The following is a 15,794-nucleotide window of genomic DNA, read 5'->3' as shown; positions in this document are numbered from 1 at the left end:
GCAGCGGTCAAGGGACCACAGGCCAGAGAGACCTTTGGCCTGGCTGCTCCCCAGCGGCCTTGGCAAGGGGGGCGGAGCCCAGGTCCGCCCCATCCTCTGGGTGTGGGGCGAGGAGCGGGCTTCTGGCGACCCGCAGAGCCTTGGCACTGGAGGAGAGTCCCTAGCAATCGAAGGAGGAGGATGAGACCTGGTTCATTCCCCTGGCCACCCACTAACCAGGTGGCTGTAACACGTGGGTGAACTTCTCACCTGTTGGCTCTCAGTTTCCTCTCTGTAAGAGGAAAGCCTCAGACAGGGCTCCAAGGTGACTCAGGTGACCTCACCTCTTTTATTGTTATTCCAGCTGCCTTATTGTCAGCTTAGTGAGGGGGCGTCCCTTCAGGTCCTTCCAGAAAGGACTCTGACTGAAGGAAATCACAACCTGTGTAATTTCTGTCCCAATGGACTCACTATGTAAGGGAAGCCTCGCTCAGCCTCCGCTCCGAGGGAAGAGCACCCCACAGGCCTCCTGTGCCCCAAGCATGACCTAATTCTCCCCACGATCACCTCTCGGAGCCTCCAGGTCCCAGGGAAAGCCCACACACCCCTTCCTGAGCTTCCCCCATGCCCCTTCCCCTCAAGAGGACAAACCCTGCTGCCTGGGCAAGCTGATGGGATTCTGCCGCCCGACCCCAAACACACACCCAGTTTTAAGGACTAAACCAAACTCTGAGTAGAACAATTTGATTTTTACCCTGGTCCCTTTATGCCTGGCTTGCCCCCTCCTGCACCTGTACCCCACAGCAGTACCGGCCCTGGCTTTTCGCGGGTGTCTGGCCTGGCCTGGCCTTGACACATTCAACACAAGAAGATGAAGCTGAGGGGGACCGTCCATGGGGGCACTGGCCTTGCGGGATGACTCAAGGAGCATCTGTTCAGTGGTGAGCTTCCAGGTACTTCTTAAGCAAGGCTCGCTGTCTGTACCGAGAGAGCCAAGGCCCCTCCCTGGGCTGCGGGCTCCTCCGGAGCGAAGTGGGCCTCCGTGCTCCCCTTCAGCCTCCTTCTCCTCCACAGTGACGGCGTGACTTGCCTCTCACCAGCGTCTTCCTGGGAGCCTCTGTCACCACACATTGTCGCTTGTGGCTGGAGAGACCATAACCTTGCCTAGCTTGAATCTAGATAGGGTCAGAATTCTGCTTTGAAGAGGTGGGGATGGTTTAGCAAATGATGTTGAGAGTATTGATTATTTATGGAAAATTCAGCTAGGATCCCACTTTCACACCATATACCAGAGCAAATCCCAGTGATATAAAAAATAAGGCATAGGAAAATATAACTGCTAAGCCTAAGAACAATTTAAATATAACAGAGTTTCATCTACTTGACAACATCAAGTTAAAAATAAAATCAAACTACGCATTAAAAAACTGGAAAAATATATGCCCTAAATATGACAAAGGGATATGATTATTATAAAATATATAATCTTAAAATAAGATCGATTTGCAAGTATTGATATAAGATGTCCAGGGATACATTTCTATAAACATAAATATTACTATTTATTACTCTATATATTTAATAATATAGTTTTAACATGTAATTTAATGTAAATTTTTAAGGGTACATTATTCAATGTGCTTATTAATGTATATAAACAAAATAATTTATAACATTGTTATACAGTTGACCCTTGAACAACACTTGGATTTAGGGATGCCAAACCCTCACACAATTAAAAACCTGTGTATAACTTTCAACTCCCCAAGAACTAACTACTAATAGCCTCCTGTTGACTGGAAACCTCGGTGATAACATAAATAAGTCGATTAACACATATTTTATGTCATATGTATTACATACTTATTTTCACACTAAACTAGAGAAAAGAAAATGGCATTAAGAAAATCATATGGAAGAGAAAACACATTTACAGTATTTATTGAAATAAAAGCCCACAGGTAAGTGGACCCACATAGTTGCAACTCACGCTGTTCAAGGGTCAGCTGTACGTACATATTAATGTTTGTCTAGAAAAAGTCTGGAAGAATAGACACCAAACTATGAGCAGTGGTTATATATACAAAGTGAGGTTGGGGTGGACTTGAATCGGGGCCGGACCCAGCGCCAGGCAAGGGAGCTGGGTACGTAGAGTGCCAAGTTCAAGGAGATGTTTAACCTCAGTCCCACCAGGGCAGGTTGGCACCTGAAGTGAGCGCCTCATTTAATTCGGTGCTCAGGTGCCTCTCTGTGACCTCACCCTCGTTCTGGCTCTGATTTAAATACGTAAGTGTGTGTTTGAATTTTTGCAATAAACATTTCTTTTGAAAAGAAAAAAAAAATAACAAGGAAAATGAAAAAAAGATTAAAGGATTTTAAATTTCTCTCGTAGATAAGAAAATTACTAAAGCTCTGTTGAAAATAATGGGCCAAAGTATGAAATGAAAGATGCCACTTTTATCTGTCTTACTGGCAAAAAAAAAAAACGAAATTAACAAACAAACAAAAAAGCACTAGCTAGCGTGAGGGGAAATGAAATGTTTGTTATTTACTGCAGCGTTTGAAACGACAGTTGATTTATTTCTCATGAATGTGCAACTTGAGCACACAGCAGTGCGGTCACCTGGCTCTTGTCTTCTCCCCAGCTCCTCAGCTTCACGAGGACAGGGACAGCGTTCCCCTCTCCCACTGCAGCGCCAGGACTTACCATGGGGCCTGGCACACCTCAGGCTGTCAGTAGATATTTTTTGAATAAATGGGGGGTACATTCTAGGATCAGCATCTCTCCAAGAATGCCATTCCTTTTTTTAATGCCCCTTTCAGTGCTGCATACAGTGAGCGCTGTAAACATCAAAAATCCTTAAAGGTGTCAGGAAGAATGAATAACAAATTAGGAAGAAGCTATCGTTGTGGAAAAAGGATATTTTAGGGTCAAGCAGACCTGCATTCAAATCTCACCGTTGCTCCATGTAACCTTGGCAGGTGCTTCTCGGAGCCTGAGTTTTTCCATCTGTAAAGGAGGTAACAGGGTGAAAGGTATGGCCATCAGCACCCAGCACATAGCAGGAATTCACTCTATGTTATTAATACCATCAGCCTTCTCTACTAATTGCCATGGGCGAGGGATTAGGATGTTGGGCTTTAGAGACCCAAGCAGCAAAGGACATCCGGGCAGCCAACACTACTGGCCTCTGGGACTGGCATGAGCCCCGGCATGAGGCACTGGCTACTGCACATTGGAGGTGGCCTGGCATCCTGAGGGAACAGGGTATCACTCCATGGAAGGGCCGTTCCTCAAAGTCAAAACCACTGTGCTTTCAAAGTCCTTTATTCATCTCAAAGTCCTTCTGCAGACTTTGTTCTTCTAAACAATTTGAAATTTTAGTTACTGTTTTCAACAGGCAACACAGGCTTAAGTATTCAAAAGATTCAAAAGGACAGAGTGAGAGGTCTTCCTCCCTGCTCTGTCCCGCAGCCACTCAGGTCCCCTCCCCGGAGGCCGATAGTCCCACTAGTTTCCCGTTCCATGCAAATACAAGGAAAAATACATACTCTAAACACCATTCGGCACCAGGGTTTTTTCACTTAGTGCTGTAACTTCAAAGACCCTCCCATAGATTGCGAAGTCACTTGGGGGGGAGGGGAAGAGCAGCATGGGGGCTTGCCTTCTGAGAGACTTTTAAGTGTGATTTTGCCCTAGGAACAAATAAATGGACTAATGGATCCTAATGAAAAGTTCAAAGGAAGACCCACGACTATACGGAAATGGAACGTATGGCGATCTGATAAAGGTGGCGTGATAAATGGATGGGGACACTGGCTCGTTACGGGGGGAGCAGATACCTGCAATGGCTAAAACTGCCCCCATCGTCATCGAGTGCGGACCCAGCTGCCGTCCTGCTGAGCAGACCCAGGAGGAGACTCGCCCCAATCAGGGAGGGTCAGGGCTCCGAGGCCAATAACTTGGAAGGCACCGCAGGCAAATGACCATGCCAGGCCAGCAGGCAGGTGTGCCGGTCAGCGGGTCAGCTGCCCGAGCCCTCCCCCAGCCCAGCGGGAGGGGCCCAGAACGTGATCTCGGAGACCAGTTTCGTTCACAGCCGGCCACGGGTCAGTCAGGTCACGTGCACCAGCCCTGAAGTGTGTGTGGTAAAATGGACAAATTACCTTGACGTGTTCCAATTTGCACCCTCCAGGAGCAATTCCCTGCGGGCCTGTTTCGGAGCGACGAGTGTGAAATGCGGCCTTCATGGTGGATTACCAGCCGAAAGGAAGCTGTCAGCTCCGGGAGAGAGTGGGCAAGTCCTGTTTCTTCCCGGGAGAATGCCTTCCTCTGTCTAGCCCGTGGCCCGAGCAACACTTCCCGTCACCGCTGCCCTGCGTCTGTGAGTGAAAAGACTGAACCCGTGTCGCGTGCATGTTTTGGGGGTGGCGGGTATGTGCTGGAGCAGGACACGATCACACGGTCACAGGCTGTGGAGCAGTCTCCTGTGGAAGCGCCGGTCCCCTGACACTTGGTCCCCTTCCGGAGAAAAGCTCTGGGTGGACTTCCCCTGAGGGCCAGCAACATCCACTGCTAACATTTATGCAGTGCCCTGTCCTCAGGGGCGTGGTGTCTAGGAGGGGAGACCCGCCCGTGAGGAGGTCCATTACAAGTCATCCTGGTAGTAGATGCCCCACAGAATGGCTGAGGCGTCGTGGGGCCCTGAGTAGCCACCGCCTCCTCTTCAGGAGGGAAAGCTGAGGGTCTTGCAAGAAGAGCAGGGGTTCACCAGGAAATCAGTGTGTGTGGGGGGAGGAGAGAGGCGAGCCAAAGCACGAAGAGTGAGCGGGCGGGGTGGGGCCTGAAGGAACTGCCTGGAAGTCTGGCCTCCATCCTGCAGGCAGTAGGGGCTGGGGTTGGGGTGTCTCAGCGGGAGAGGGCACAACCTCAGGTAGTGTTCTGCACAATATCCCCGGTGTGAGGGCCCCGGGCCTGAGGTGCAGGTTCTCCTCCGCCAGTAACTTGTAAGCAGGACTCGTGGGTCCCCCAGGTCTCAGGCTTTCTCACTTCGTGCGTGCTCTTCTCCCCACCCCAAATCCTTCCCCACCACACTCCTGCCTGGGTTCAAATGTCACCTCCTCCGAGAAGCCTTCCCTGACCCTCCTCAGGCCCCACCCCCCATGCGCTCAGGCTCTTCCTCCCCTCCGTAGGCCATTGTAAGCGCCATTCTTTCCCTGTCTCGACGCTCCCGTCACATTGCAGAAGATGCGTGCTGACCGCTCCGCCTCCCGCACCAGGCCGTGCACTCTGGGAAGGCTGCGTCCTGTCCATCCCCGCATTGCTCCGTTTGTCACGCTGGCTGCCCGCTCAGTGGCCGCTGAATGAACGCATGGCCTCCATGCTCACCGTAAGGAAAACACAGTCTACCTTTGCTAGGAATGGACTCCTCTGTCCCAGCCGACTCGGCTCTCTCTGCCCCGGGTGCACTCAGCATCCCAGGGAGAGGAGAGATTCCAGAAAGTATTTTAGGTTCTCAGAAGCACCATAAGATTTGCACATTGGTAGACCCTTCTCGAGGAGCCGCTGTGGTCACACGGAGGCTGGGCGCCTGCCGTGTGGGGGCGCACAGACGGACATCTGGAGGAACTGGGGCGGGGACAGGTGTCCTCTCAGAAGCTTCCAGTCTAAGGCTCTGGGGCCTGTGAGATCAGAGGTGTGGGAGGCGGAAGCCTCACCCCAGGCCTGGGGTAGCTCACAGGCAGGGATCCCGTCTCACTGCGGCCACAGCGGCTGAGGCAGGAGGCCGGCGTGGCTCTTCCTGTGCCTGGGGTCTGGGTCATGATCCCATGCTTTCCCCTGCCTCTTCAGCTCTCATCACAGGGACCACGTGGCCTGTGTAATAAAGTCCGCAGAGTGCTGCGGGAGAGCAGGAAGTACATAAAAAGCCAGGGACCATTAGGGGCGAGAGGGAAGCGGGGCCCTGACAGCCATAACCGCGAGTATCCAGCCAGCGACCACACCAATAACAGGCCCGACAGCCTAACAGGGCCTGACAGGGCCACCGACGGCCGCTGCAGGAGCAGCGGCTCCGCTGCCCGGGGAGGAGGTGCTGCCGCACTGCACGGGGTCCCCCTAAACGCCCTCACTGCTTCATCCGTTCATGCGACGAATGTTTACTAAGACACCGTCATGCGCTGGGCTCTGTCCTTGGGGCTGGAAACATAATGGTGAACAGGCCAGCCACTTTACTGTCAGCAGAGAGGAACAAAGAAAGGGACAAGGACATCACACCAACGCTCACTAGAAATACGGAGCGTCTCTCGGGGGCCGGGCGCCGAGCGCACTGATTTCACGCGTGACCCGAGAGGCAGGTGCTGCTCTGCATTTTCCCGTGGTTAAGCCGCTTGTCCAAGGTCTCTGGTGCCAAAGCCTCCTGTAAATAAGATGCCTCTGGAGAGAGTGACGCTAAGGAGACTCGACCAGCCTTGATTGTTCTAGAACCATCTCAGAGCTGCCCCAGAGGTCCCCACGACGTGTTGGCTGGACCGAAAAGGCGGAACTCAAGTCCGGTCAAGAGAAGGACCACGTGTTACCAGGGAGGGTCCTGTCGTGAAGACAGCTGGAACCCTGAGGAGGGCCCTGGCCCTTGTTAGCAAGGGGGCAGGTGGGGCAGAGTGTTCCCGGGGGGCGGGGCCTTGCCAACGCGGGTTGGTACGGCTGAGGCCAGGAGGCCTGGACCCTGGGAGACGTGTGCGCAGCCTCCACCAGGGGGATGCCGGGCCGTCTGCAACACCAGCCAGCTCCCAGCACTCACTCACGAAGCACCTTCGGTGCTAAACCTGCACGCTGACCACTGGGCAGGGGCCGGGGGTGGGACAGAGGCTCGCTGGAGCCCGCCACCTGGCAGGAGCAGCCTCGTGGGGGAGCGTGGCAGAGGGGGCCTGGGCTTCCTCCTTCAGCCACAACAAACAGTGCGGCTAATTTGCACGCAGCCTCGAAACTGGGAGCATCCCCGTCCAGTACACCACGCACTTTGAGTTTCCCTCCGCCGGCTCCTCCCTCTCTGGCTGTGCACCGAACACCAACCCCTTGCTGTGTGAGCGAGGGCCACCACACCAGCCATACAAACGCACCGCTCAGCCCTTGCTTCAAAGGGCGGGCGCACTAGGGCCTGATATTCTGCGTCCCCAGGGCCCTTGGTGAGCCCGAGAAGAGCCGGGGAGAGGAGGGTCAATTACCCTGGAACCATTCACGTTGCGCTTTGTGCACCACGATGTGTTGCATGTGCTTATGCTTCTCCCTGTCCTGGCAACTGTGCTCTGCTGTCTTCGGGATACGTTTCAGGTGCCTAATAAAGTTTTGTTAAGGAAATCACCAGAAACTGAGGGAGATCAGGCAAACTCTTCCGCCGGTCAACATAAGGGAGAGGGGGGACCATCTCCTCATGGGGCAGGTGCCCAGCGGTGTTCAGAGGAAGTTCCGGCGGAGAGAATCAGGGCCCGTGGGTGCCACTGGTGCCAGGATGTAGGGGGTCGGTAAGTGGGCCTTCAAAGGCCTCAGGTCTCGACCCTTCTGCCAAAGCCCGGATACAGCGTGAACGTATAATAAATATACAACCCGGAGCTCATAATGGCCCCCAACGTTTGCGAAACTCTGAAGTGTGTTCATTTCCGGAGCACAATAGACCCATAAGGCGCATGTTATCACTATTCTGCCCGTTGTACAGATGTTACATTACATTAATGTATCATCACATTCGACGTCGCTCACATGCCAGGATCGTGTATTTTTTTTGCGCCTCCTCCCTGCTTCCAGATTCTGCTAATTCAAACCCTGCCTCCTGTCCATCTCCTCTCTTTTATTTTTGTCCCTTCGCTCGCCATGTCAGCTTCTTTCCTCTCCCTTCTCCACCTCTCCAGATCCTTCCTGTTTTCCAGCCAACCGACTACCCAGGTGCCCATGGGTCTCTGCCGTATCTGACCTCCGACCTCCCTCGTCCCTGGCCCAGACTTAAGCAAGGTGAATCCGTCTCTGTGAACAGTGGGGCGCTCATGCCCTCTTGGTCACTTTCAAAGAGCCCGGGGACTGTCAGTGGTCAGATAAGGGTCTTTCCAAGGTGAGCTGGAGGGCAAGAGAGGGGAACAGGGGCAGCTGGGCCCCCAGAGGCCACAAGTCTGACTCCCCCAGCAGAGGGACAGAGCGTGCCAGGCTCTGGGGTGGAGGTGCTGGGCTGAGCTAATCACCTAAATGGACGCAGGCTGTTGAGAGACAGGCTCTATTCCCTAATAGAATTTGCCCTCAAGTGCAATTTAATTTTCTCTGAGGCGGTCTCCAGCCCCTCTGCTACCCTCCCCCAGGCAGACCCTCATTTCCCCAGCTTCCAAAGTGGAGCAGAGAACCTTCTCTCAGAGACAAGAGGAGAGCGGCCTCCGCTGGGCTCTGTCCGGTCCTCTTCCCTTGGAACAGCTCCCGCCCCCCTAGCTACGCCCCTTCCCCAGCTCCTGCCCTAAATGGGGTGCCCGGCTCCCCTTCCAGACACCCTCTGACTTTCCTCCGGAGCTGCCTGGACTCGGCGATTCCCAGCCACCAAATCTGGACCATGAAGGCGTTCTTCCCCTGACCTCTGGTAAGTTCACGTGCTTCTAGAATCCTCTTTGTCCTGCTCATCAGAGGCTCAGCGTGCAAACAGTCAGGAGGAGGGTATGGGAGATGTCAGTGTGGGAGGGTATGGGCCCAGGTGGACACACGCTGGGCGGAGGGGGCAGAATCAGCTCGGAGCCCTCTGGCGTGGGGCAGAGCCCAGCTCCCGAGCACGCTGGGAGCGAGGGACCGTCCTGGCCCATCAGAGCCTCTCCAGGGGCTGGATTTCCCTCCAGAAGCCCGTATTCCCAGATCCCAGACCGAGGTACCCTGAAATCTGCCTCTGGTCATTGGGGATATCAGGGGTGGGAACTGGGGCTCTTAGTTGTTCTCTCTTCTTCCCTGCTCCTTTCAGGGTGGAAGTGGGGGAGCTCCTGAGCTGCCTTCCATCTTGTCCTCTGAGACCCCCCCTCGGGCTGTGACAGCGGCTCAGGGAGGTCAGTGCAGGTCCTCGCCTGGCCTGTACCCGAGGTCACAGACTTCCTCCGCCCACCACGACCACCCTCAGCGGAGAGGGGGTAAGCACCACAAAGAGAACCCTAGGGAAGCGGGCAGCGGAAAGGGATGGCACCCTTAAAGTTAGTCGAGGTGGCTTTCAGGGAGGGCAGGAAGGCCGAGGGGCACAGAGTGGTCCCTGGACTCAGGGCCTGTGGCCGTGCTGTTCATCCGGCCAGCCCTGCGCAGAGGGCACTAGAATTCCTTTTTCTTCGCCATCAAAGCCTTAAAAAGAGCAGGGGGCGGGGCCGAGGACGGAGAATGGATGGGTAGCAGGTCAGGGTCAACTGCAATGGGGAGGCGGTCATTCTTCAGGCACGGCCACCTGCTCTGACTCTGCGGGCTCTCTGGTGCAGCTGAGGTCCCTTCATTACTGTGTGGGCCATTTCTCGTGGGGCTACATCCTCCCCCCTAATTCACCCCAGCAAACACTCATGAGTCCCTCACTTGGTGCCAGAAACTGTGCTGGGTGCTAGCAGGAGAAGGGACTGCTGGGCGCATGGGTGTATGTGTGCGCTCAGTACACACAAGTCAGGACACCGAAAACAGCATCGTCTGAAGGAATATAATGCCAGCCACTCGGGTAATTTAAAATTTTTTTGGTAGCCACGCTAATGGAAGAAAGAAGTGAAATTTATCATAGATTTTCTTTAAGCCAATATGTCCAAAGTAGTATCGTTTCGACATGTAATATGTGTTTTAAAAATCTTAATGAGATGTTTTACATTCTATGTATTAAGTCTCTATCATCCAATACGCAATTTACATTTTTGCATACCTTGTTTCTGAGCAACCGCGTGTCGGGAGTCCATGGTCGCCTGTGACTCACGGCTAGTGTACCAGACAGTGAAGGCCCAGGGCATTCCCACACACCGGGTGGCCCGCAGGCCAGCAGCATAGGGATCCCTGGCACCTTGCTAAAAATGCGGCCTCTCAGGCCCCAGAACTGCTGAATCAGAATCTGTCTTTAAACCAAATGCCCAGGTGATGCAGCCCAGTAAGTCGGGGAGCACCGTGTGCAGGGGCGGGGCACAGAGCCAACAGTCACGGAGCGTTTGCCTCAGGAGCTTTTCATGGTGGATCTCGGATGGTCCCCAACAGCCCCTTCTCAGGAGAATGGTCTGAGTGTTACACCCCCACCCCTCCCATTAACACAAGCAAACAGAGCCTCAGATTTAACTTCTCAGCCACAAAACCCAAGATTTGTCTTCCACAGAAGGCTTCCTCGGGGAGGTCTTGGGGAAACCCTTTGCCCCCTAAAGCTCTCAGTGTTTCCTCCTTGGCCATCAAAAGTGGCCACCGTTGCAGGCAGGTGCTGTGACTCTCCCCACGATACAAGTCGGTAAATGGAGGCTCAGAGTGGGCCCCAGTCCGGCCGGCATCGACACCGAGGTCCTTCTGGCTCTGCAGTCGGGAGTCTGACCCCCTCCCCACTTCTCACGCCAGCCCCCTGGGCGAGGCCCTTCTCCTGTCACCTCATCATGTAGTTAAGACACCCACGTTTTCGTTTGTTTGTTTGTAAGTCAGTCAGTTCCTGAGAGGGAACTGCTGAGTTAAGCTCCTTTAGTAAAAATCTTTCACCAAAAGGATGATGGGTTTTTCATAGATCAGCCTTGATACCTGCAGCTGTCTTTAAATGGGGCCAGCTGGACTTTGCCTCCGCGCTCCTCCCCGTGTGCAGTCTCCTCCGAGGAGGCTCTGGGACGGAGCTGCTAGAGAGTGCAGACAGCCTGCCTTCCTGCCTTCGGTTTCCTCATCTGTATCGTGGTTGTCATACCTACCTCGTGAAGTGGGTGAGTAGAGGTATATGTGAAGGCGCTTAACGCACTGTAAAGCACTATGAAAATGTCGGTTACTGGGATCATTTCTTGGATTCAGGATGCCTTTGAGCCTTGGAGATTGAAGAGGGGAAATTCGGAAGGGAAGGAAGGGTGTCAGTCAGCTGGGCAGCCTGGAGTCTGAATTCTTTCTTTACATAAACTGGAATATTAAGTCGACTTTCAAGACAAACAAAAACAAAGAGCGTAATTACAGACTGTGTGGGCAGAATAGCTTCTGAAGAAAAGGTACAGGATCAAGTGTGAAAGGAAGACTGTTGGGGGACGTGGGCAGAAAGGGCAGAGCCGGCTGAGTTCTGCGGGGGTCGCCGTTATTGAACAACCGCCACAGTGACATTTGAGTGCCTACTGTGTGTCGAACACCAGGCTCTGGGGGGTTCTATGCATTACCTCTGAACCAACAAGCTCCCTATAAGGTACGGGGGGTGGTTATCCCCATTTTAAAGATGAGAAAAGTGAAGTGGGTGAGATTAGGTAACTTGCCCCAGGTGTTGGGGTTTGTGCGTTGATGGCCTGACTCATTGCATTAGGAGGCGTGTTTCAAGGAAACCTTCTCCAAGCCACCAGCCAACTGTACCTTCCTGTCCCCTTGGCTTGGTACTAAAGGAGCGTGTTTCCATGATGGAATGAGAGCTTTCCACGAGACAGCTAAAATTTCACCCAAGGCGCAATTTTGGTGCCTCAGCCTCAGCCTGTGACTGTGTGTTAAGAGCAGGTCTCCTCCACTCAACTAAAGCCAAAAAAAAAAAAAAAAGCCCCATAATCATGGGTTTCTCTCTTTATCAATGAACATTTTTAGGAGAGAAGAGCTCCCAAGTTCTAGTTCTAGCCTTCTCTGGAAAACATTCGAGAGAGTTTCTTGTTCCCTGGTTTCCTCCATAAATATGAAAGAAAAAGGAAAGCAGGCAAACTATTAGAGAGTGTGATGATGAGCTTCCAGGTGCTTCTGTTGACCACCTATGCGGAGGGGCCGTACTATTGTTATCCCATTGAGCCAGAGGGAAGGCAGAGTACGGAACCTGCCACAGGTTACCCCAGTTAGATGTAGCCACGTGAGATTCGAATGCAGGTACTGTGAGCCCAGAACTCAAACTGGCTCACCTGGGGAAATTTGCAGATGCACCTGGGGGATTTTGCTGAGACGATTTCATAGGAACACTGGGAGTCCTGGAGCAAAGTAAGCTATGGACTGTCTGCACTTGGCAGTCCACTTCATTGTCTTCCAGGGCCTAGGAAGGAGCTGGCATACAACAGATGCTCAAGGAATGCATGAATTAAGGAGTGCTCTAAGGCACTCCAGGTTTTTGATGGGAAATAGAATAAACCCTGAGATTACAACAAGACAAATTCCCTGGTCATCCCCAATTCCTCATGCACGCCAGCCATGGGGTATCTTCATACCCCATGCACAGGTGGATGGCAGAGGACTCAGCCTTGCTGGGTAACATACTCCGTGTGGACCCACTGCCTGGCTATGCTTGGGAACCTCCAAATAATAGTTATTGGATGATGCTGGAGGTGCAGGCAGAGATAGAGCCAGACTACCTGTGACCAGATCCTGGCTCTACCTGTGCGTTCTTGGGCACATCGCTTGACCTCTCTGTGCCTTTGTTTCCTCATCTGTAAAATGGGAATAATACTAGTACCTGCCTCAAAGGACTTGTGAGAATTAAATGAGTTAATACACACGGAGTGCTTAGAGCGATGCTGGCAATATAAGGATCAGCTATGGCTACTTTCCTCTCTTCCTCTGAGGATCTCAGGTCCCTTTCTCCTTCTGTTTCTCAGCCACTTACTGACTCAATCTTTTGTGGAGAGTTCGATACCCAGATACAGGACCATCTCTTTTCCGTGTCCCTAAAATTCCCGTGTCAAGGACGCAGGGCAGGTTTAAGACGAGCAACAACTGCCTTCTGATCCGCATCGTAGTGGGGAGAGGGGCCTGGAAGGTCCTGGGAAGAGAAGGAGACAAATGACGAAGTGGTGGGCTCACGAAAGGGGCCTGTGACAAATGACTGGAAGGACTGGGTGGACAGATGGAGAAGAGCAAAGGCCCCTGTCCTTTTATTGGAGAACTCCTTGTGGCTCCCTGAACAAGACAGTGGCTCCCCAGGGGCTGTGCTGAAGGTTGGTCTCCCCTGCTCTCTCTGCTGGGATGAGTAATATGGACCGGGGCAGAGGGTCTATATCAATCTAGCCCAGCAGAAAAATGAATGAAAATTGAATTCCCCAAGGAGATTCGGGGAGCTGTTATCCAGACAGAGATAAATCAAAGGATGCCACGGAGACGGGAGAGCAGGTTTCCAACAGCAGGAGAATAATTAAGGAAACAGTTTCAAAATGCAAATGATAAGAGAGGGTTTGAGAGGAATGAGGACAAGGAGGAGATGATTGGAGGTGGGGCGATGGGGAGCAGGGGTGGTGAGTGTGCGCCTCACTGGAGAGAGAGGCTAGGGAAGGGTTCAGGATTCCTGGCGTCTGAGGGTGAACTCGCCCACTCTGTGACGCTCCCAAAACTAAGGTTTAGAAGACACACGAGTCCGATGTGTGGAGCAGGAAGAGCACCAGAACTGGAGTCAAAGGCTGGATGTAATCTCCAGTTGGCTCTACAACTTATGAGCAATGTGACCTTAGGCAAACCACTTAACCTTTCCATTTCCCCACAATCATTCCCCAACTCAGGCATGATTATGAAGATCAAATGAGATGAAACATGTGGAGGAACTCTGAAAAATGCAAAGTGCTAGGCAAATGCAAGCTATAATCATTTTCCTAAATTGAGTTTCTGGAGATTCTTCCCTCAAAATGGGACCTACTCTGACATGTTGAGTTTGGTTCCCAGAAAAGAAATGTGTAAACGTCCAGAAAGTACTGAATACTCTTATTGACTATGGACCGACGGCCCTGACAGAACTTAGACCTGGGGAAAACATCACCACTGGCCTGTCTTCTGGTGCCCACCCTCCAAACAAGTCATAGCCAAAGGCACAGATGTGCGGGCAGTTCTGAGTACTGCTGCTCCTGGGAGGTCACCTGCCAGCCCTGGGCAGCCTCCAGGGAGAAAAGGTTGCTGAGTCAGCTCAGAGCTTTAAGTCCAAACATATCCCCCTGAGAGGCTTCCTGCAGGATTCAGCCGTTCCCCCATTCTCAGTCTGGGGCTAGAAACTAGCTTAGCTTCTGTTAGCCTCAGTTTTTTCATCCGCTAAGTAAGTATAATAATACCACTTACTGAATTGTTGTGAGGAACAGGTAAAACTACGCAGATAGAAGCACTTACCTTGGGGCCTGGCACGGTTTTAAACTTTCTATAAGTGTTGGTTGTTTTTAGTACCACCGTATACTATGTTGTTGTTGTTGTTGTTGTTGTTGTTGTTGTTGTTGTTGTTGTTAGCAGCAGCAGTAGGCACTAAACAATCTATTTAAGATTGTTTAGGTAGGAAAGCTGAGGCCCCAGGAGGGGAGTGAAATGTTTTGGCAGATGTAGCTGTTAGTGGAAGACCTGGGGAATGGGACCCAGCTCATACCAGGAGACCAATGTTTCTAGAAAAGTCTTGGAATGTGCAGAGGACATCTGCTGGCCGAGCTGCTGCCCACAAGTTTTAGAACTGGGGGTTAGTAGCCCTCCCAGGGCTCCTGCTGTCAGGGCCGCTGCATTAGCGCTGGGCACAGGCGAGTCCCCACCACAACGGTGCTTCTCCCCCAGTGGCAGCCCCGTGACATGCAGTGGGAAGAGGGCAGGACCTGGGCAGGTTCCTACCAAAGGAGCAGGAGCTGCAGAGCGAATTTTTAAAATATAATTTTAAATTATAAAAGTAATTACCATATATGCGTCTACATTTCATAAATATTTTATGTTTTAATAATATGACTGAAAAAATATAACCACTTTACAGAATATCTGGAAAAGAGATAAAAAGAAAAAAAATTCCATAATACGTCTCCCCAATATACTTTTCCCCCAACATACTTTTGAATAGCATTTTGGTATCTTCGAGTTTTTCCCCCAATGTTATTGAAAACAATTTTTTAAATTAAGTTTATCGGGGTAACATTGGTTAATACAATTATGTAGTTTTCAGGTTGTACATTATAATTTGACATCTGTATATTCTATTGTGTGTTTACCACCCAAAGTCCAGTTTCCTTCAGCTACCATATATTTGATCCCCTTTACCCACTTCACCCTCCTCCTACCTCCCTATATTTGACCCCTTTTAACCCTCTATCTGCCCCCTTCTCCCCCACCTGCTGTCCTCTGGTAACCACTAGTCTATAGTCCATGTCCATAAGTCTCTGAAAATAATTTTTATTAGTTCTTTTATGCTCTGTTAAGACATTGTGCTCATTGAGAAAATTGTAAAGAGCAAAAATAAGAAAATAAAAATGTCCATAGATTACTTCTTTTATATTTTACCTCATTTTTCCTATCTATGCTTATTTTTAAAAATTATCTTAAGGTTTATACTTTCTGCCTCACATTTCTTTATTTCCCCTTCCTAATAAATCTCACTTTTCTACATTATTAAACATCCTTCTGTTGTATTTTTAGAGGACTATAGAACATCCCATTTTTTATTCTAATTTATTTAATAATCCCCTATTATTGGATATGTAGGTTATTCTCTTTTAAAATGTTATAAACATCTTTGCAACTATATCCTTACAAATATTCTTGATTATTTTCTGTAGATAAATTTCTGTATCGATAGTTCAAATTTTTAGGCTCTAAAACACATTGCCAAAATGCCCTCAGAAAACATTGTTCCTTTTTGCATTCCTACCAGGAAATTGTTTTCTAATTTCCTCACACCCTCGCCAACATTGGGTGTTATCATTGCTTTTATCTTTGACTGATATTT

At 51.1% G+C, this 15,794-nt stretch overlaps 1 protein-coding gene across 9 annotated transcripts in view; it reads left to right on the top strand.

Annotated features, from left to right (window-relative positions):
- Positions 1–3,791: 3,791 nt before the first annotated feature.
- LHX4 (LIM homeobox 4) overlaps positions 3,792–15,794 on the top strand; it is a 58,138-nt gene continuing 46,135 nt past the window's right edge. For 8 of the 9 annotated variants that reach the window (XR_004955148.1, XR_004955143.1, XR_004955147.1 and 5 more), the window contains exons 1-3: positions 3,792–4,089; positions 4,176–4,364; positions 8,498–8,588. Coding sequence is in view for 2 of the 9 variants with exons in the window: in XM_036234552.1 (XP_036090445.1) it covers positions 4,218–4,364; positions 8,498–8,588 (238 nt within the window). In the remaining 7 variants the exon portion in view is untranslated. Of the gene's footprint in view, positions 4,365–8,497; positions 8,589–15,794 lie in introns of all 9 variants that reach the window. The other variant, XM_036234553.1, reaches the window with a different exon arrangement.

This window comes from Rousettus aegyptiacus, unplaced genomic scaffold, assembly GCF_014176215.1.
Source record: "Rousettus aegyptiacus isolate mRouAeg1 unplaced genomic scaffold, mRouAeg1.p scaffold_m13_p_17, whole genome shotgun sequence".
NCBI classification, from domain to species: Eukaryota; Metazoa; Chordata; class Mammalia; order Chiroptera; family Pteropodidae; genus Rousettus; species Rousettus aegyptiacus.
The sequence above is the reverse complement of the archived record's forward strand: the minus strand, read 5'-3'. Positions and strand labels throughout refer to the sequence as shown.